General features: G+C 43.0%; 1 protein-coding gene across 4 annotated transcripts in view; it reads left to right on the top strand.

Annotated features, from left to right (window-relative positions):
• Nucleotides 1-20,000, top strand: part of fgf14 (fibroblast growth factor 14) — a 168,962-nt gene that overhangs the window by 107,684 nt on the left and 41,278 nt on the right. For all 4 annotated transcript variants that reach the window (XM_042077818.1, XM_042077800.1, XM_042077815.1 and 1 more), the window contains exons 2-3: nucleotides 8,462-8,572; nucleotides 10,680-10,783. In XM_042077818.1, the coding sequence (XP_041933752.1) occupies nucleotides 8,521-8,572; nucleotides 10,680-10,783 (156 nt within the window). In that variant the 5' untranslated portion in view covers nucleotides 8,462-8,520. The remainder of the gene's footprint in view (nucleotides 1-8,461; nucleotides 8,573-10,679; nucleotides 10,784-20,000) is intronic.

Raw genomic sequence — 20,000 nt, 5'->3', positions numbered from 1 at the left:
TACTTTTAAAGGGGGGGGCGAGAGCACTATGGGTAAGTGGGTGAGTGGATTACAAGAAGCATTTCCCAAACTCTTGCACAAACCTTTTCTAGGCAAAACCATGCATCCACAGAGGGATTTTGTACACTAATAGCCACTAACATATTTTTTTAAGAGCAATGTTCTGCTGTTTGTGACAAGACTACGTAGATGCCTTTCTCTACCGGTCAGATTCATATTATCCAGCAGAGAAAGTCATGGTAGCAACGATACACACGGACACACAGACACAGATACACACATACTCTCTTATACATACACACACACACACACACACACACACACACACACACACACACACACACACAGAGCTACGATACACACACATAATCTCTTACTGTATATACATACACACATACACACACACAGAGCTACAATACACAGACACACACACATACTCTCTTACACACACACACACACACACACGGGATCAAAGAGTATATATACTACTTATACACATACATACAGCATTAGCTGAACTCTACACCCCCACTCTGTTGGCTAATCACATCTTGAGTGGCGGCAATGACAGGTGCTCCCGCTGTCTCAGGCGTGAGCTCATGACGGCCTGTCAGACCTGGGCCGTTCGTCACTGCTGACTGTGAGTGGTTGCATTACTCTGTGATGGCCGATTGTGGTCTGCTCTGAATCGGGGGACACTCCCCCCCCCAGAGATCCTGGTTGGTCCACCTATCCCTTTCCTAGAGGAGGCACTTTAAACACGTTACAGTTTTTTACGATTGTTTACACACTAAAATAAAAACTTCCACACAATTTGCCAAATTCTACTCCAAGGAGCAAAACACCTCCACAGATTTACAGCATTACATACAATGTCTGCTTCACCCTTTTTGCAAAACATTACACACAGTGATTTGTAAAACTACACACATTTTGCACACCTTAGACACAGATAAGGATTGTGAGGTTACTTCCTCGTCATTACAAAGCCCGGATTGCCAATGACCACACTAACAAATTGGATAACCACATTCACCAGTTGTGGAAGCACACATGTGCTAATTTGAAAACGCAGCACTAAGGTGTGCTATAAAAGGCAGCAGGTGAGTTCACCTGTCTTCAACAAAAATGGAAGGAGCTAGAAGAAGAAGAGTGAGAATGAGAGGGGGAGCTCAAAGAGGAGATGAAGGAGGTAGAGGAAGAGGAGGAGGTAGAGGAGGAGGCCTAAGTAGAGGCAGAGGAGAAGAAGGAGATAGAGGAAGAGGCAGACAGAGAGATGATGAATAGTTACACTATTCTTGTTGCTTAGTTTTTCTTCAGAGTCAAAGTGTATGTACTTCATGCAGTAATTTTTATTTGTCTACAGATTTTATTTGTTTCATTGATTTCATTGTCGGTTGATTACTGTAACTGATTATGGTAAGAAATACTGTAAGTATTGAAATACAGTAAATACTTGAAATATTCAGTCTGCAGCATCAGTGTTGTGCAGTGCTTGGTAAATTTATAGTAGGCCTATTTGTGTACGTTCTCCCTATATCTCAAACTAATCATGAAGAATGTTGTGGGTTTGTCACTATTTTTTTGTCATCTAAATGATCCCTTACATAACAATGTCTGGCCAAAAATCTAGCACATGCCATTTCCTAACATTAGTTTTTTTACAAATGTGTTTTTTATTTTTCACAGCAATGTGAAACTGGCTGCAATAGTGTCTGATCATTGAGGACTGTGTTAGTTAAATGAAAACTAATAGCATTTTCACAAATATGTGTATATGTTTTGACTGAAGTGTGTATGTTTTGACTGATGTGTGTCATTTTGCAAACAATCTAGGAATTATGCAAATTGAGTGTGGTGTTTGGATAATTGTGATTATATTTTGAAAAAAAGAACCCGGTTTTCTAAATTACGTGTAAACAATTGAAAAAAACGGTAAAACAAATCGGCGCTCGAACGAATCGGCGCTCATGCTCAGTTGGAACTTCTTGAGAAGTGCTATGCTCGCAGACAACCAGCACGTACTCCATTTTTGTTTTTTATCGATGACTGTTGGAACCCAGATTCAGTGGGTTCTAGAATTAAATCTGGCCCAGATGTGGCTTCCATCCGGTCTGGCTTGGCACCAGACTAAACTGGTCTCAGGGTCGTCTCTTTGTTTGTTGAATAGATGGATAAATGAAGCCCTTTGACACGTCTAATTCATTCTGCTCAACGCTTCTCTGCGTTTCGTTGGTCGGTTTGTTTTTCCATCGCTCTTGTTGTTGTTTTTATTATTGTTTGGCTGCGTCTCTCTCCCCCGCTGATCCACTCGGCCGAAAGGGGACGTGGAGTGCAGAGTGTGTGAAATGTCATGTGAGCGAACGCAAGGAATGAAAGAAAAAAAAAAAAGCTGAATTACTGTTGACCTTTTCCACCGCAGCACGAACAAGTATTGGGTCAAGTGGTATTGATAATCACTCCATTTGAAACTAATTAATGCCAGTCCAGTGTACTGCAATTAGAGAGCGTGGACTAACTGGTGGATAAAGGGGCTCATACAGAATCATCACTTTAGTTTAGCCATATCAGAAACAGTTAGAATTGTAGGAAGAGTAGTATCTATTCATGATAATAGGCCTACATCATCACATCATACACTATAACACTTTCTGTTTTGTAGTAGTAGACTTGATATTGCCATTGCAAATATGGGACCATGCAGTACTGTCTTGTATGATGTAATATAGTCCCTTCTTAGGCAGCTGCTATACTATTAGTTACCGTAATGGGACAAATGTTCTCTCAGCAAGCATGGCATGTTCTTACATACCATTTTAGATCATGCTAGAGCTGATAGAACGTTGGATCTGTTTGATGTAGTCTTTGCAGAACAGTGCTGCGGAGTATTTCCTGGATCCCAGTGGTGTGTGTGTGTGTGTGTGTGTGTGTGTGTGTGTGTGTGTGTGTGGGGGGACAGGAAAAGCCCCTCACATATTCCAGAGACATCCAAACTAGGTCAGTCACATTTTGTGGTCAAGTCTGTAGCTGCTGTGCGCAGTAGAGCATGTCCTACTCTCACCACACACACACACACACACACACACACACACACACACACACACACACACACACACACACACACACACACACTACCCCACACACACCCTCCATACCCCACCACATACACCACCCTGTCTGCTGGCTACCTCAGACACCATCAGAAAGCTTCTTTCACTCTCATTTCCACACCTTCACTTATCTTTCTCCCTCTCCTTTTTCCTCTCCTCCTCCTCCTCCTCCTTTTCTCATTCCCCTCTTTGCCCATTTGTGTTCTTGCCAGTGTGAAAATCAACCTCAAAAGCCCTGGAGTAAGAGGGCTGTCTTAAGGCCAACAGTCTCACCCATGTCTCAACTCTGTACATCTTTCTCTCTTTCTTTCTCCACATCTCTCCCTCTCTCTCTCTCTCTCTCCACATTTCTCTCTTCTCTCTCTGTCTTTCTCCACTTCTCTCTCTCTCTCTCTTTCACACACACACACACACACACACACACACACACACACACACACACACACACACACACACACGCACGCACGCACGTACACAGTTTTAATATTTTTTCTCATTCCATTCCCCCATGCCCACCTATAGCCCACAAAGAGAGATTGATCTCTGTATCTCTGCCGTAAGGCTTATTTAATCACTAGAGCTATGGAAGAGGACTCTCTTTTGCCATTTAAACGCATGCACACACAAATCACCCCAGTTCAGCTCCACTGCCAGATGTGGCTGAAGGATAATATGCAGGCTAGCATCTGGATTACCTTGGGGAGTCATCCGGACATGAAGCAGCCATTACCATAACATTCTAATACATGATTTTCTGCTGGCTGTCATGAATAATATGTGGAGAAGCGTGCTCAAGATTTGTTGTTGTGTTGTTGTTGTATGTTTGCCTCACGGATGTGCCGTAACGTGGCACATTTATCCAAAGATTCAGTCTGGATAAACGGTGGTATTTGTTCCGTGTAAAGAATGGAGTACTTATTGTTCTCTATCATAAAACAACTTGTAAACAAGCATGTCAACCCATCCCATTACCACTTATTTCATGTATAGCGCCACCTAGTTAAAAATTAAAAAATTAGGTGTTTTCATCACAATATCTCTGGCTGACATGGTCAAAACTGCACGAAATTGAAAGTGTAGGATCATTATGACACCCTCCGAATGCATGGCAAGTTTTGTGAACTTTTGTTCATGGGGGGCCTTACAATAAAATAATTTATGTGTACATTTAGTGACCGTACACCAACAAGGATTCCCGGGACACTGAAAGACCAGGGTACACGAAACTTGGTGGGCATGTAACCCCACATGGATAGCATGGAACCATCGTTTTTTGTTTTGATCTGTAGCCCCCCTGCTGTACTGGACCCCCCGAAAGGAGGGTAGGGCAGACACAGTTTTCTGTGAAAACTGAATAAAATGAATTTTACATGTGAAATCTATGAACTAATCATGTTTTGGTACTTGTTGTCTAGCAGATACCAGTGAGAATTGAGTGTGGATAATGCAATTTAGTGAGACAGTTAGAATCATATAGGCCTTTCAGCGTGATTTATTTTTGTGGAAAAAATGTGCTGGACTGGGCGGCGGTCATATTTTGTACCGCTCTGCGGTACATCTAGTTATACATGTATTTGACATTCATAGAGTTTTATGGATGATGGGAAGGATCATGTTAATTCATATCATGTTTGGAGAGTGTGTGTACACATGTGGGTGCAAGGTGGCTCATACCTGTTGCAGGTAAACATGGTGATGACCTGTAGCCCTTGCTCCCACAATAGTGTTTCAGTGTGTTAGCAGTGCATTATGTGAGTCAGGTGCTGCGGCATTTCTGAAGTTATTGGTGGCTTTCAGCAGTTGGTTGGGAGCTGGGCGGTTGGTAGCCAATTGGCCAACCTCCTTATTGGGAGTCACCACTGAGTCTTCATTCTCATCATAAAAATACATATAAACACACCGACACACACACACACACACACACACACACACACACACACACACACACACACACACACACACACACACACACACATAAACACAATGAGAGAGAGACACACACACACAAACAGTGAGAGAGAGAGAGAGAGAGACAGACTATCTCTCTCTCCCTCCTGTCTCCATCTCTCTCTCTCTCTCTCTCTCACACACACACACACACACACACACACACACACACACACACACACACACACCGAGAAACATACTCAGGTCAGCAGTCAAGCTTTGAAAGCAAATTACTATAAAATATGAAATAATTAAAAAATGAGATTAAAACAAATTGGGGCACAAGGATATGGATAATGGAACTAAATATCTGACACTCGGGACAAGCGGCAGGAACTCTAGTATTCTGTTGGAGCACCGCACCCTGGACCTGATATTAGCATAATGCAACAGCTTTTGGGAGCATGGACAGATAAAGGAATCCATTTTGTGCAACATGTGCTTATGCTTATGGTCTGTGCTGTAGAGTGATGCACTACTCTGTACACTACACACAGGGGGAGGATAGCAAGATACACACACACACACGCACAACACACACGCACAACACACACACACACACATACACACACACACACACAAACACACAGACAGACACACACACGCAAACTCACACACACACACACACAGTCAACAGCGCTTGATTTTTCTGTAGAACAAAAAAAAAAAGAAAAGCAAGTCGACTGACTTTGATTACACAGGAATAATTTTCAACAGTGATTAGCTAAATCATAATTACGTAGCACCCCAAAGGGCAAAATAGTCATTTTATTTGCACCAATTATGCAACTGGATTCTTCTCAACTGTTCCTGTTCCTTGTGTTCCTCACTTCTTCCTTCGGTTCTACCACACCAAGGAGCTTCTCTTTATTTTTTTAGAGGAGCTCTTTTCAGATGTCCTCCCACTATGCTGCTATGCTCCACTCCTACAGTGATGGAGCAGCTGTGCTGTGCTGTTCTGTTCCGCGTGGAGACCCACAGCACTGCACTGTTGAACACATGCAGGAGCTACGCTGTGACATTTGTTAAGGCCGCGTTCGTAAGCCTGGTGATCGCATAGGGTCTCTACTGTAGGCAAGGATTTCTCCCTGGCTCCTCCTGTCTCTCTCTCTCTCTCTCTCTTCACCCCCCCCCCCCCCCCCCCCCCATTTCTCCCTCGGGGAAAGGTCATAGTACTGCCTGGCGATTCCCCAGCCTGACAGCCTTGTCCTCACACACACACACACACACACACACACACACACACACACACACACACACACACACACACACACACACACACATGTGTGCCCTCTGGCCACGGAGACATCAGGACAGGCTGCCAGACGTGGGTTTTCGAGTGCTGCCACATATGTAGACAGACCTTTGCATATACCTTGTGTGATGCAGGTACATGCAAACACTTAAAAAATACACACACATACACACACATGCTCACTCATATACAGTTAAGCATAGAAAAACAACACACACACACACACACTGTTAGCACAGGTGAAGGTGGGACCTCATCACCTGCGGGCTGCTTGAAGAGCTGATTGGGGCAGACAGGGGGTAGGAGTCTAAGGGTCTCTCTTCAGATCTGATGCGAAAGGCACAGGCCCGGAAGGTGATGCTAGGTATAACACACAACACACACGCACACACACACACACACACACACACACACACACACACAGAGAGAGAGAGATTTCCTATTTATTTGTATTTCAACTTAACCCATCAGCTTTGGCCCCAAAGGCTGATTTACATCACGTACAGTACATACACAAACACACGCACACACACTGACACACACACGTACACGCACAAATACAGACACACACACACACACACATGTACACACGCTCAAACACACGTTTTTATAGATTTAGAATTAGAATTTTTAGAATTATGAACCCTGTGGTTCTTTGCAACAGCAGAATGCGACACAAGCAAAGCAGCGTGAAATCTCTGGCTGACCTCTCTACCACTCCATGTACTGGGCCATTAGAGGAGACTGCCCAGCTGTCTGTGTGTGTGCGTGTGTGTGTGTGTGTGGGTGTGTGTGTGTGCGTGCGTATGTGTGTGCAGCAGCAGCAATAAGGGATGTCTGCCTGCTGCGCTAAGAAACCTGAACATCTGACCTATTATAGACCCTTTCATCAATAAAAACAAAAACAATGCTTGAACGTTCTATTTGGGCCCCAATCTACTTCCTCTGCATTAAGATAACATATGGAATGTTAAAAAGGAAGCCTTGTGGGGCCAACTATGATGCTGATAATGGAACTCTCTTGAAAGGGTCCATAACTGCCCTCAAAAATGTAGAATAGGCATCATGGCAGCAAAAGCACTGATCACAATGTGCTTTTTGGCTAATGTGCAAATTACTGATTGATGCCTTGCTTCTATATACAACCAACTCGTTTAAGCAATATTTGGATCCTGCCATGGCATGTTTCCTACCTGCCAATCCAAATCTCCCACCTGGCTTGTACCTGTAGGCTTGTACTGGTAGACTTGTACTTATAGGCTTGTACCTGTAGGCTTGTACTGGTAGACTTGTAGGCTTGTACCTGTAGGCTTGTACTTGTAGACTTGTAGGCTTGTACCTGTAGGCTTGTACTTGTAGACTTGTAGGCTTGTACTGGTAGGCTTCTCGGCACAGCAGTTTGTGTGTAAGGCTGTAGACTGCCTTCTCTTCAGCATTGGCGTTATACAGTACGTAGCTATGTCACTGTGCCTGCTGAGCAGAGAAATCTTTCTTTAATTGAGAATACACATAAATTCAGATCATGCAATTATAACGCATTGTTTTGCCAGCACTGTATGCTACGGTACTCTTTGGATGTAGATGAATAACTATCAGGAGTGATTCATACATCATATCTGTGAAGTATTTCCTCTGTGAATGTGAGGGAGTGAGATGAGGAGCAGGTAGAGTGAAGATGGAGTACCTAAAGAGGGCGCTGTTGAGCCCGTCATGTGTCATGTCATGACATTAGAACCGTTCGTCATGTGTCATGTCATGACATTAGAACCGTTCCATCTTGTGAATTACTGTAATGCGTGTTCAAAGCAGTTAATGGGGTTTCCTCTGGAATGGCTGAACTTTTTTCTTTCATTCTTGGTCTGTTTTTTCTTTCTCTCCAGTTCTTTCTGTCTTTTTCTTTCATTGTTTTCATTTCTTTCATGCAATTGCTTTTATGTCTTTGGCGTGAAAACTATGTTTTGAGAATGTGTCTCTACTAATTCATGTTAACCTTACACTTTTAACCTTATCTGAAATAATGTTATTATCGCCTGCATTGTGGTGAAATGTGTTCATTTGACTAACCAGCTACTACTCTTTCTCTCTCCCTCTCCATCTTACCCCTCTCTATCTCTCCCTCTCTCTCTCTTCTCCTCTGTCTCTCCTGCAGACCCACAGCTCAAGGGTATTGTGACCAGGTTATATTGCAGGCAGGGATACTACTTGCAAATGAACCCAGATGGATCTCTGGATGGGACCAAGGATGACAGCAGTAATTCTTGTGAGTTTGGACCTTCACTTCCCTCACTCTGTGCTAGAACTGAACTCATGCATGCAGACCTATTTCAGACATGCCCCTCCATGACACTGTGTCAAATGAGATGTTTACCCAGGCAAATAAATAGAATATTGCCTTAATATAATAGAATATTTTATTAATATAGGGTACAGATAGTGTGTGTAGTGTTGAATGTAGCATCTTTGTAATGTAGCATGTTTTGCAATGTAGCAAGATTGCAGAAACGGTATTATATTTTTGTCTTCATGCCATTGCACTTTTTTAATAAGACTCTTCTGATTATAACAAAAAAGATGTTTTCCCAAAAGACCTGTGCTATGCTTGTATCTAGGGGCTATGCTGATTGATTGTGTGTGTGTGTGTGTGTGTGTGTGTGTGTGTGTGTGTGTGTGTGTGTGTGTGTGTGTGTGTGTGTGTGTGTTAGTGATGTGTTGTTCTGTATATGTGTGTGTGTATGTGTGTGAAAGAGAGAAGGAGAGAGATGGAAGGAAACTGGCACATGGTGTGTGTGTGTGTGTGTGTGTGTGTGTGTGTGAGAGAGAGAGAGAGAGAGAGAGAGAGAGAGAGAGAGAGAGTGTGTGTGTGTGTGTGTGTGTATGTGATGTGTGTGTGTGAGAGAGAGTGAGTGCGTGTGCGTGCGCGTGTGTGTGTGTGTGTGTGTGTGTGTGTGTGTGTGTGTGATGGTGGTATTATTAGCCTGGCTGCTTGCTTCTTGCTGTGTGCTCCAGGCAAGAGCAGAGCTGGTTAATTTGAATTGGGGCTGGAGCTCTAGCGATAGTTTGACACTCAGCACGCATGGTGTCACTCATGCCCTTCCAGTCAAGATGACATATGCCACTTCCTGTATGGGGCAGTAGTCCTACATATGTCCACATACATCTATAGTAGGCACGTATGGGGCTGCACGCCACACACTCACACGCCTAGTTGCACACACACCTACAACACCAAACACTACAAATTACTCTGATTTTGGCATGGTCGTTAAAACACCTTCCCGTGCTTTTGTTGTCTAAAAGGAGAATGGAATGAAATACCAAACTGAAAGCTCTAATTCTACCCAGGTCCCCCGTTCTCCCTTCAAACCCACTCTCTCTTCCCTTCTCCCTCTTTTTCTCTCTCTCTCTCTCTCTCTCTCTCTTTCTCTCCCTCTTTCTCTCTCTTTCTCTCTCTCTTTCTCTCTCTCTCTCTCTCTCTCTCTCTCTTTCTCTCTCTCTGTGGCTGACGCTCCAGCTCACCTGGTCTATAATCACTGCCTCCGAGGCACTTCTAAACTCACCGCCCCGTGGCCCCTAAATCAGTCAGTCAGCCAGGCTGCTCACCGGCCCAGGCCAACCTCAACACCCCCCCCCTCACACACACACACACACACGCACACACACACATACACACACACACACAGAGCCAATACCAATTACCTTCAAGCTCATCGCACTGCAGATTTAAATCAGGCATGTTGATGCACTTAGTGTCACAGCCCAACCACTGTTATGTCCCGCCCGCACAAACAGTGGCCATTTCCTAACAAGCCCTAAGAGCGTGCTAGTACAACAACAGGAGCCATTAAGTCAGCCATGCGCCTCTGGTGACATCTATTAAGGGACTGTAACTGTACCGCCGAATGGCTTCTGCTCCAGTGTGTGCAGGACCGTGTCGTGCTGTGTGGCGTACTCCTAGAACGGAAAGCTTTTGCATAGGTTCTTGATGGAGATGAAGATTCTGCCTAGAACCTTTTTTAATGCCCCCACACATTAAATGTTCTTCGGGGTAGAGAGGGACTTACATTAACTCAAGATTTTGTAAAGCTGTTAGGTTGAGAAAAAGATTTTCAAAGGGTTCTGCATGAAATAACAGGACCTTGCAGTCCAGTGCTGTTGAGACAGTTATGTCCACACATACACAAAACTAGTGACTAAAATCAGTGTCTCGGACTGACCTCTTTTGAACTTGTGGCACATGCAGCACTTCTAAACAAAAATGTGACTGATTAGACTTTCGCTCCTGTGATTTTTAATGTTTACCTCCACCCCCTACCTTACCCCCCCTGACCCCCCCCCCCCCCCCCCTTTCTTTTTATCTCTCTCTGCAGCTTTGTTTAACCTCATCCCTGTGGGTCTTCGAGTCGTCGCCATTCAGTCGGTGAAGACAGGGTTATACATCGCCATGAATGGAGAAGGCCATCTCTACACATCGGTGAGTAACCAGCGGGCCAGGTGGGCGAGTGCATGGACATGAGTAGCCTTCCGCTGAGTAGCAGTGCGTGCTTCTGTACGTAAGAGAAGGACACGGCATGGCGGATTTGGCCTTGTGTTCTTTATAATGGAGTTTCATCAAGGATGTTAGGGCTACTTAACTGATGCTGACCCAAATGCTATGTTCATATACCTGTTCTGTATACTATACTATTCTGAATGAGAGAAGGAACCACTTCTCTAAGGTAATGAAAACAGTGGAAACTCTTGGGTGTTGTTCTCCACCATTGATAGGCTATTGCATCAAACACCTTTTGATACACTCAGTCAAGCATCCTCTCTAAGATGCGAAGAATTTGCAGACTTCTTCAAAAACAAAGTAATTTCTATAAGGGCTATTGGTAACATAGGTAATATGTTTGATAGTACACCCAAAAACAGCCCCCCAAAATTAAGGTTCTTTAGCACTATTACTCAATCTGAGCTTAGTAAAATTATAACTCAAACCGGCTCCTCAACATGTGCTTTGGATCCAATCCCTACTAGATTCCTCAAAAATGTATATGATAGCTTAGCTCCCTTTATTCTCAAGGTAATAAATACCTCATTAGAAACAGGTATATTTCCAACTGCTTTTAAAACCGCTGTTGTGAAACCTTTACTTAAAAAGTTGAATCTTGACCATACTAATCTGAGCAACTACAGGCCTATATCAAACCTACCGTTCCTGAGCAAAGTACTTGAAAAAGTCGTTTGTAATCAGTTAAATACCTTCCTCAACGAAAACAGTATCCTTGAAAAATTCCAATCAGGTTTTAGATCAAATCACAACACAGAAACGGCTCTAGTAAAAACAGTCAATGATCTTAGACTGGCTACTGACTCAAACAAAGTCTCAATTCTTATTCTTCTAGATTTGAGTGCGGCATTTGACACTATTGATCATAGCATCCTAATTCACCGCCTTGCGATGTGGGTGGGTCTCTCTGATAATGCTCTAAACTGGTTTCAAACCTACATTACTGGCAGAGATTTTTTATATAAGTCTAGGAGATCATGTGTCTGTAAAACATGACTTGCCTTTTGGTGTGGCCCAGGGGAGCTGCCTTGGTCCTCTGCTCTTTTCCCTATATATGCTTCCATTGGGAAACGTCATAAGTCAGCATAATGTAAACTTCCACAGCTACGCAGATGATACCCAATTGTATATTTCTGTGGAGCCAACTAACCCAGATGGCCTTTGCTCCCTCACTGCATGCCTAACCTCCATTGATCAGTGGATGAGCAAACATTTTTTTAAACTAAATGATGACAAAACAGAGCTACTTTTGGTTGAACCAAAACCAAAGCGAGACATTGTTCTTAGTAATCTGGGGAACTTGGTACACCAGGTCAAACCAAAAGTAACAAGCCTCGGTGTCATCTTAGATGCAGAGTTAAGTTTTAAGCCCCATATCAGTAAAGTTACTCAGATAGCCTATTTCAACCAGAGAAACATTGCCAAAGTGCGGCCCTTTTTAACTCAACAAGATGCAGAAAAAACTAATTCATGCCTTTATCTCTAGCAGGTTAGACTAATGCACTTTTCACTGGTCTTCCCAAAAAACATCTAAAGAAATTTGCACTCATACAGAACTCTGCGGCTAGACTTTTAACTAAGACCAAGAAGAGAGAACACATCACCCCTGTGTTGGCTGAACTGCACTGGCTCCCTGTTTCCTATAGAATTTATTTTAAGGTTATGTTAATTACTTACAACGCTCTGAATGGCATAGCACCTTCATATATCTCTGAGCTTTTAACATCTTATCAACCACAAAGAGATCATCCAATTCTAATCTTTTAATTGTACCCAAAGTGCTCCACAAGCAAAGTGGAGAAGCTGCTTTTATCAATTATGCCCCCAAACTATGGAACACCCTGCCTCTGTACATCAAGCAGGCGAGTTCAGTAAATATTTTTTCAAAAGATCTGAAAACATACCTGTACAGGAAAGCTTTTAGTTAACTCATCTTATCCTGTAGACTACTTTTTCAGATTATTCTACATCTGCTGCCATTGGAGGGCGCAGCCAGCCAGAAGCAGATGGGCTCCCCCTATTAAGTCAGGTTCTGCTCAAGGTTTCTTCCTGGAATATGGGAGTTTTTCCTTGCCACAGTTGCCATATGGGGGGTAAAGGGTTACCACAATAATAGTCAGTCATTATCAATCATATGTCGCAATTATTTAACTTTATACACAGACATTCAAGACTGGCAGCCTTACATGCCTCAAATGTAAAGCATTTTGAGCTGCATTCTGTGTATGAAAGGTGCTATACAAATAAAGCTTATTATTATTATTATTATTATTATAGTTTGTATAATTGCTTAAATTCCATATTTTTTTCAATACTTGCAGAGAACAGGGAAATACAAGTATCAGGCATAATGTATCAGAGACCAATATCACTACTGAGACAGCATTACATGTTACATTGACTAAAACAGCCCTTATAGAAGAGAATAATGTGATTGCAGCATCACCATGTTGTTGTACAACAAACATCACTCTCCCTGTCAGGGTGTTCTCAATACTTGATATTAATTTCCGCATTTCTATAGGCCTTTTAAAACTCCATCTTCTCACAGCATGTCATGGGAGAAGATCTGTAGTAGTGAAGATAGGTCCCTCTGGTCCCGTAGCCTGATCTAAGCCCAGCACTCTCCCAGGGCTAAAGCCACTGATAACTGTTATTTAAAGCACTGCCGCGTTGGGCAGATAGGGTCCGCCAGCAGAGAGGACCCCCAGCCAACTCTGCCTTTCCAGTTATCAATACCCATCAACACCACAGCGGCGGATTTATCACTGACCGGCACGCTGCAGATCTAAACCGGGCCAGTCACTGATCCGGCTTCCTGTTTCAGCCCTGCTGATCTCTCATCAATCAATTGTGCTCAGGCCCTTCCTGTTAATATGCACATTCAATATAGCATATGGTGGTTTATTTAGGAATACATTTGATAGTGAAAATGGTTGTTGTTGAGTGCAATCTTTGACAATGATTACACACCAGTTTTCTTTTTGAACACTTGATTTGGGTGTTTTGTGTCGGGTGCTTTCATATTCCTCATCCTCCAATCATCATGTGGAATGGACAGCGTGTCCACACCTCGTCCCTTCTTGCAGTGTGTGTTTGTGCAGGAAGCAAGCCTTTGCAAGCCTGTGCTTTGTGCAGGAAGCAAGCCTGTGCAAGCCTTATTTGTCATAAGCCGGAGCAAGTGTATTTGGCTCCAGTGTGTTTTGTCCAGTAGCAGATGCATCGGCCATTAGTGGAGAGCTCTTGTGGCACTAGAGATGACTCACTCTCCCTGTGAGGGGTAAATGGAGCAGAGAGAGAGAGAGACACGGAAAGGTTCTCTCTCTCTCTCTCTCTCTCTCTCTCTCTCTCTCTCGGCGTAAGAACCCAAGCTCCTTCAGGACCATTAGAACCATAGTGTGTGACCCAGCTCCAGCTCCGTGCCCCTGTTCTGCTCCGTCCCTCTGCTGAGGAGCGTGCATCACATTCAGCCATCTTACGTGAGGCCGCCGCTCCGCTAATGGGCTCTCTAATCAGCCCAACAGTGGAGGAGAAGAAGTGCACATACACACACACACACACGCACACACACACACACACACACACACACGCACACACACACACACCTCTTTTCTCTCTGCTTCCTTTGTTATCCCACCCCCTCTCTCATTTTCCTCTCCGTCTCTCCTTTTATCTCCCTCTCTCTTTCTTTTCTCTTTCTTCTCTCTGTCATCACACGCTTCTTTGCTGAAAGGGTTGGAGTAATAGATGAAAAATCTCACCTCCTCACACACCCACAACAGAAGTCTCCATCTATCTGATCTCTCTCTCTCTCTCTCTCTTTCTCTCTCTCTCTCACTCTTGAGATGGTGAAGCCTCTGGGTTGACCTGTTGTCTAAAAGCTGCGTCTCGCCATTTAGGTTGCACTTACTGTACAAACCAAATATTATGCTTTTCGCGACATCCGTCACCCGTCACCCGTTTCCCTCGCCGACCGCCTAGTTTGGTGCCACGCCATGCATCTCAAATCGACGCACATTTAAGATTCACTCAAGAAATTATCCAGTCCATTTACTTGGAAGTGAACACGCCGCCGAGCAGTGAATTCCAAGTTCCGTTTTTTTTTACAGCAAATGAATGGTATTTGATAGTGTGCGATCAATTGTTGTCTCCCTGACATAATTAATCAAGCGGAGCAGAAGAACATGCAGATGGCCCACTTTCATTTGTGCCCCTTTTATTCCTCCTCCCAAGACTAAATGAAGGGAGCTGATAGTGTTTCAGAAAAGGGACTTGAATCTCATTAGTTAGCATCATAGGCTTTTGTGTGAGTGCGTATGTGTGTGTGTGTGTGTGTGTGTGTGGGGGGGGTTCTTTCAATCCTGCATGAATATAAGAAAGTTGATGGAATCAAAAAAGATTGGGCTTCTGAGCACAAAAGATTTGTGAGAGGAGAGAAGAAAGTGGATGAGTGTTGGCTAATCTTTCCTATTTGAATACATCTCTTTTGTACCGAAATGGCATAAAATCATCCGAGTCCGTATCAGAAGGGTGGAATCTCCTGTTGAATAATGGGGAAGAATTTCCTGGCTGACACACATCAGGGTATGCAAAAGGCATCAGGCTACCTTTGAGACAGGCCATTTATACTTGCATGTATGTAGTAGATGCTTTTATTCAGTGCGACTCCCAGTTCTCGGAGGCTGTGCAATATATCAACATGTGAGCTTCCCAGAAAATAACCCATAACTTGCCACAGCTAGACATTTGCTCCACTAAGGGAGATATAGCCACAGTAAATTAAATGATCATTACCTTGCCCAAACAATTCAATTTATGCACGGAGGGATATTTAGCCAGCTCATATATTTCTGCTGGAGTGTCAGGTGTGTTGCAGCAGCTATTATTTTAGCGTACCTGTTTACGTGGGTGTACCTAGTTAATGAGCACATTACAATATTAATGCATGTGTCAAAGTTGAGTAAAGAGTTGCACCGTTGGCCACAAACAAGATATTCATTGTTGGAGTGAAAGAAAGGGGCAGAATATAACAGAAGATGTCATTAACATAGTTGACGTTCCGCCGGAAATATCTGAATTGGCTAAAGAGCCTTCCATGCATTACTAAAGCAAATGCACATTGAAACAAGTATGTTTCTACATCAGGGCTATTTTTTGTTTAAGCCCATCACACATTTTATAGTTCAATATAAAAAAGAACTGATCCAATTTCTGATGTGTCTCAGAAAAAGTAGCATAACCTGATGTGGCAACAATTCTGCTGAAGTACACACACTTGCTATTTTTAAGAGGACTCTTTTTCTGTCTTGCGTGGTGGAGAAGCCTATTCTCGGGCAGAAGAAACGCCATTAAACACTTTGTTGTTCCCCGACCATTGTCTCGGTTCACCCAATTCCACAAGCTCGTCTGCGGAGGGCTCAGGCCCGTCACGGACCGCTGGCTTTTCTGTGCTGGGTCTCTGATTCAATTCCTGCAGGTTGGCAGACGACAGGTTAGCTTTAGCGATAGCTTTAGAGCTACCATTTGGTGGCTCATGAAAACTGACTGGCGAGGGGGCTATGGGGTGACACTATGGGATAAAGTCTTTCAGTGGTTGGGTCACTGCCTCTGGTCTAAATCACCGAGCCTTTATGGACCCTTTCAAGAGAGTTCCATTATCAGCATCATAGTTGGCCCCACAAGACTTCCTTTTTAACATTCCATATGTTATCTTAATGCAGAGGAAGTAGATTGGGGCCCAAATAGAATGTTCAAGCATTGTTTTTGTTTTTATTGTTGAAAGGGTCCATACAGCATATGGTATATGTGTGGAGTTCTGACCTCTATTTCTCTAAAATGGTTGAATCTGCCTTTGATTTCCTTTTGGTCGAGCAATTTTACAGTTCAGTCTTTCCTCAGTCTTAGTGTAAATACTAAAACTTCTCCTTGCTCAACAGGTTAATATTGAATCATGGCTATGAAGTTGTGCAACTATTTATTTTTCATCTCAAGCTTTGACGTGTGTGTGGCAATACTATAATAACTAGATGTACCGCATAGCGGTACAAAATATCCGGCGCTCAGTCCTGTACATCCGTTCCACGAACATAAATCACACTAATCAATTTGTCTCCATCTTCTACTCCATCCCCCACTCTTGAAACTTTTGTGTTGTTTGGTATGCCTGTGTGTGTGTGTGCGGGCCGCACAGAAAGTAGCCTACTGGCGCTGCGAAGGTGAATATATTTGTAGCACTAGCCAAAAAATTTGTAGCATTGTTATAAAACCTTTAAAATCTCTAAACAATCACAAGTAGGGCAGTTCATCACAGTTCATCCATTGCAACTGGACTGATGAAAGGTCATGTACACCTGTAGGCTATTGTATAGGGGAAAGCTGAAGGTATCCGTTTTACTTTTATTTATTTATTTATCTTTAGTTCATATGATATTCAACTTTATTGTCAATGCACAAATTAAATACCAATAGTCTAAAACGAAATGCAGTTTTACATCTAGCCAGTGGTACAAATAACTAACATGTCCAAAAGGGCCTGCCTGAAATGCGTTGCTAGACTGTTCACATTTTAACGGGCCAAGTTGAGAGCTGTGTTATTGTTCGTGGCAACGTAGGCGCCCGATAGAAATATTGTTTAATTTTACGATTGAGATATCCACGCTCTGGCGTCCCCTCTGCGACATGTTCGCCCCCCCAGTTTCAGAGCTATAGAGAACTATTCTGTGTGAATCACAGAAAGCGCAAATGAAGTGGCCACTTCTAAATAGGAGCCATTGTACAGTAGCTGTGGCTAAAGCAGCCATAATGAAAGTGTTGGCTACTTCACACGCACATGCTTTTTAATCGCATAGACTACAACTACCCAAGCTGGAATCAAGCACATCGATTCCCCTCTCACACCCTAAACACGAACTTCAAACAAATGAACAAGCGTCTCAGTCTCACGCATGAATAGCCATAGGCAAAACTGTATTAGACATACAGTAACGTTGGTAAATCATCCATCGCACAGAATGATTTTTGTAGCACATGCAACAGGTAGGCTACAGCCCTGCCCTGGATACATCTCTCAAAGTGCGCTCTAAAACATTTGGTTTAAATGGAGATGTAGATCATCACGAGTGCGTTAATAAATCTACATTGTGACCGAATTTATGTAGTCAATTACGTCATCTCAGTCCTGGTTAGCCTACTTTACTTTGAACCATTCTCTTCCTTACTTGAAACACCTTTGAAAATAGAGGATTGAAGTAGCTAGTGGGTGTTTGGGAATGAACGTTAGCAGATGCTTTTTGAAACTTGTGGTCTTAATGCAACATTTTACAAAGCACCGACAGGGCCACCAAGGACTGTGAGCGAATCAACAGCAGAAAACCCTATTTAGCAAGCAGAAATGTCCCAGCCTGTTAGGATGCTTCATAGACAGGTTATGTTTCAGGTATATTTTCCATTAGAAAACTATCGCGTTGGCAAACGCGTTGTGGCTAACTCACTTAGCTCCTGTTACTATGGTCAGAAAAATTGAGATGACAGTCGAAAGATACAACTACAACGCTGTTATCAATTTGCTTGGTAACCGCATTTATGGTTTTCTACAAATACACCAATAATCAAATTGGCCTCCATCACTCAACCAATGCTAATGGTAACATTTTTTTACCTAGGTCCCAGGCTATTGATATAACTTGTATAAGATTAGCATAGCCTACCTGCAGTAAAAACCAAGCATGTCCGATAAACATTCTCAGATTTATTTTTTTCAAGATGAAAATTGGAATTACATTTCATGTGAAAATCATCCTACCCTTATTAGACGTTCTCTGCGGCAAACTACAGTGTTGTCCTAGTAGGAAGCGTGTATTGTCTTTCCAACCCACTTTAGATTAACCTCCAACAAAGTTACATCTCGCCAGAGCCGTCTGCGTCTCGCTGCAATGATGCGCCATCTGGTGGACAAACTACTACTTAACGCCAATACTGAAAATGCAGCCAAATGATGATGAATATTTGGTTTTCCTTTAATCCTACTGAATTTGTAATTATGTATCGGCCGTTCTAATTGCCGATACCGATATTATGTGCGTGTCTGTGTGTGCGTGTGTATATGTGTGTGTGTGTGTGTGTTTGTGTGTGTGTGTGTGTGTGTGTGTGTGTGTGTGTGTGTGTGTGTGTTTGTGTGTGTCTGTGTATGTGGATGCATGTGTCTGTGCCTGTGGATGTGAGTGAGTGTGTATGCATGCGTGTGTGTGTGTGTTGATGTATGTATGTGTGTTTGCGAGAAAGAGTGCGTGTGAGACAATATCCTCTTCCAGCAACCCTTCGCTCAACACCACCACCAGTGTTTGACTGTCTGCATCAGCCGTTATCATCTCCCCATCATGCATTTTTATGAGTAATTGATTAGCTGATTGGTGCTCTTGTTGATGGGTTTCATGCTTTGCAGTGAACAAATGTCTTATCAGTGGGATGAGAGTCATGACAGTCAGGGGTGGCTGCCGTTTAATGTTAATCTAAAGATATTAAATGCAGATGTATGCACAAAGTAGCATCTGGTTATCTGGCCGTGCCTTAGCTTCTGCAGCCCTGTCTGTCTGGCTTCAGATTCTCATGGTGCATCTGGATGCTGTAGTGTAGATACTTATAAATCAACATATTTTTTATTTTTGTTTATTTACTTCAGATGACAGCTTTCACTGACAGCTGTCACTACTAAAAAAAAACAAACTCTTAAAAATCTGCATCTAAAGATATTAAATGCAGATGTATGCACAAAGTAGCATCTGGTTATCCGGCCTTGCCTTTATGATTTGGTTGGCAGATGTCCATCACCATAACGTTACTGTCAGAAAAAAAAAAAAAAAACTTGGTAACTGTGTCAATCTGGTGATGTGTTGCTATGAAGCATTTTATCACTGATTATTCCTCTTTTTTACCATACATTAACAAGTGATTACTGAGAATGTTGTTTGCAGCCTGCTGCATGGCTGTGAGATCTACAGTTAGAGTACGTGCATGTCAGTGAGGGGGAAAGAGAAGGCGAGGGTGTTATTTTTCCCCCTCTCGTGAGCTTCATGAAACAGATGGCACAATGTGAAATATTTCTGCCGGTACTGATTGTAGTTTTCTCTCAGTTGTAAGTAAA

This window comes from Alosa sapidissima, chromosome 2, assembly GCF_018492685.1.
Source record: "Alosa sapidissima isolate fAloSap1 chromosome 2, fAloSap1.pri, whole genome shotgun sequence".
Lineage (NCBI taxonomy): Eukaryota > Metazoa > Chordata > Actinopteri > Clupeiformes > Clupeidae > Alosa > Alosa sapidissima.
Note: the sequence above shows the minus strand (reverse complement) of the source record. Positions and strands in the feature narration are given on the sequence as shown.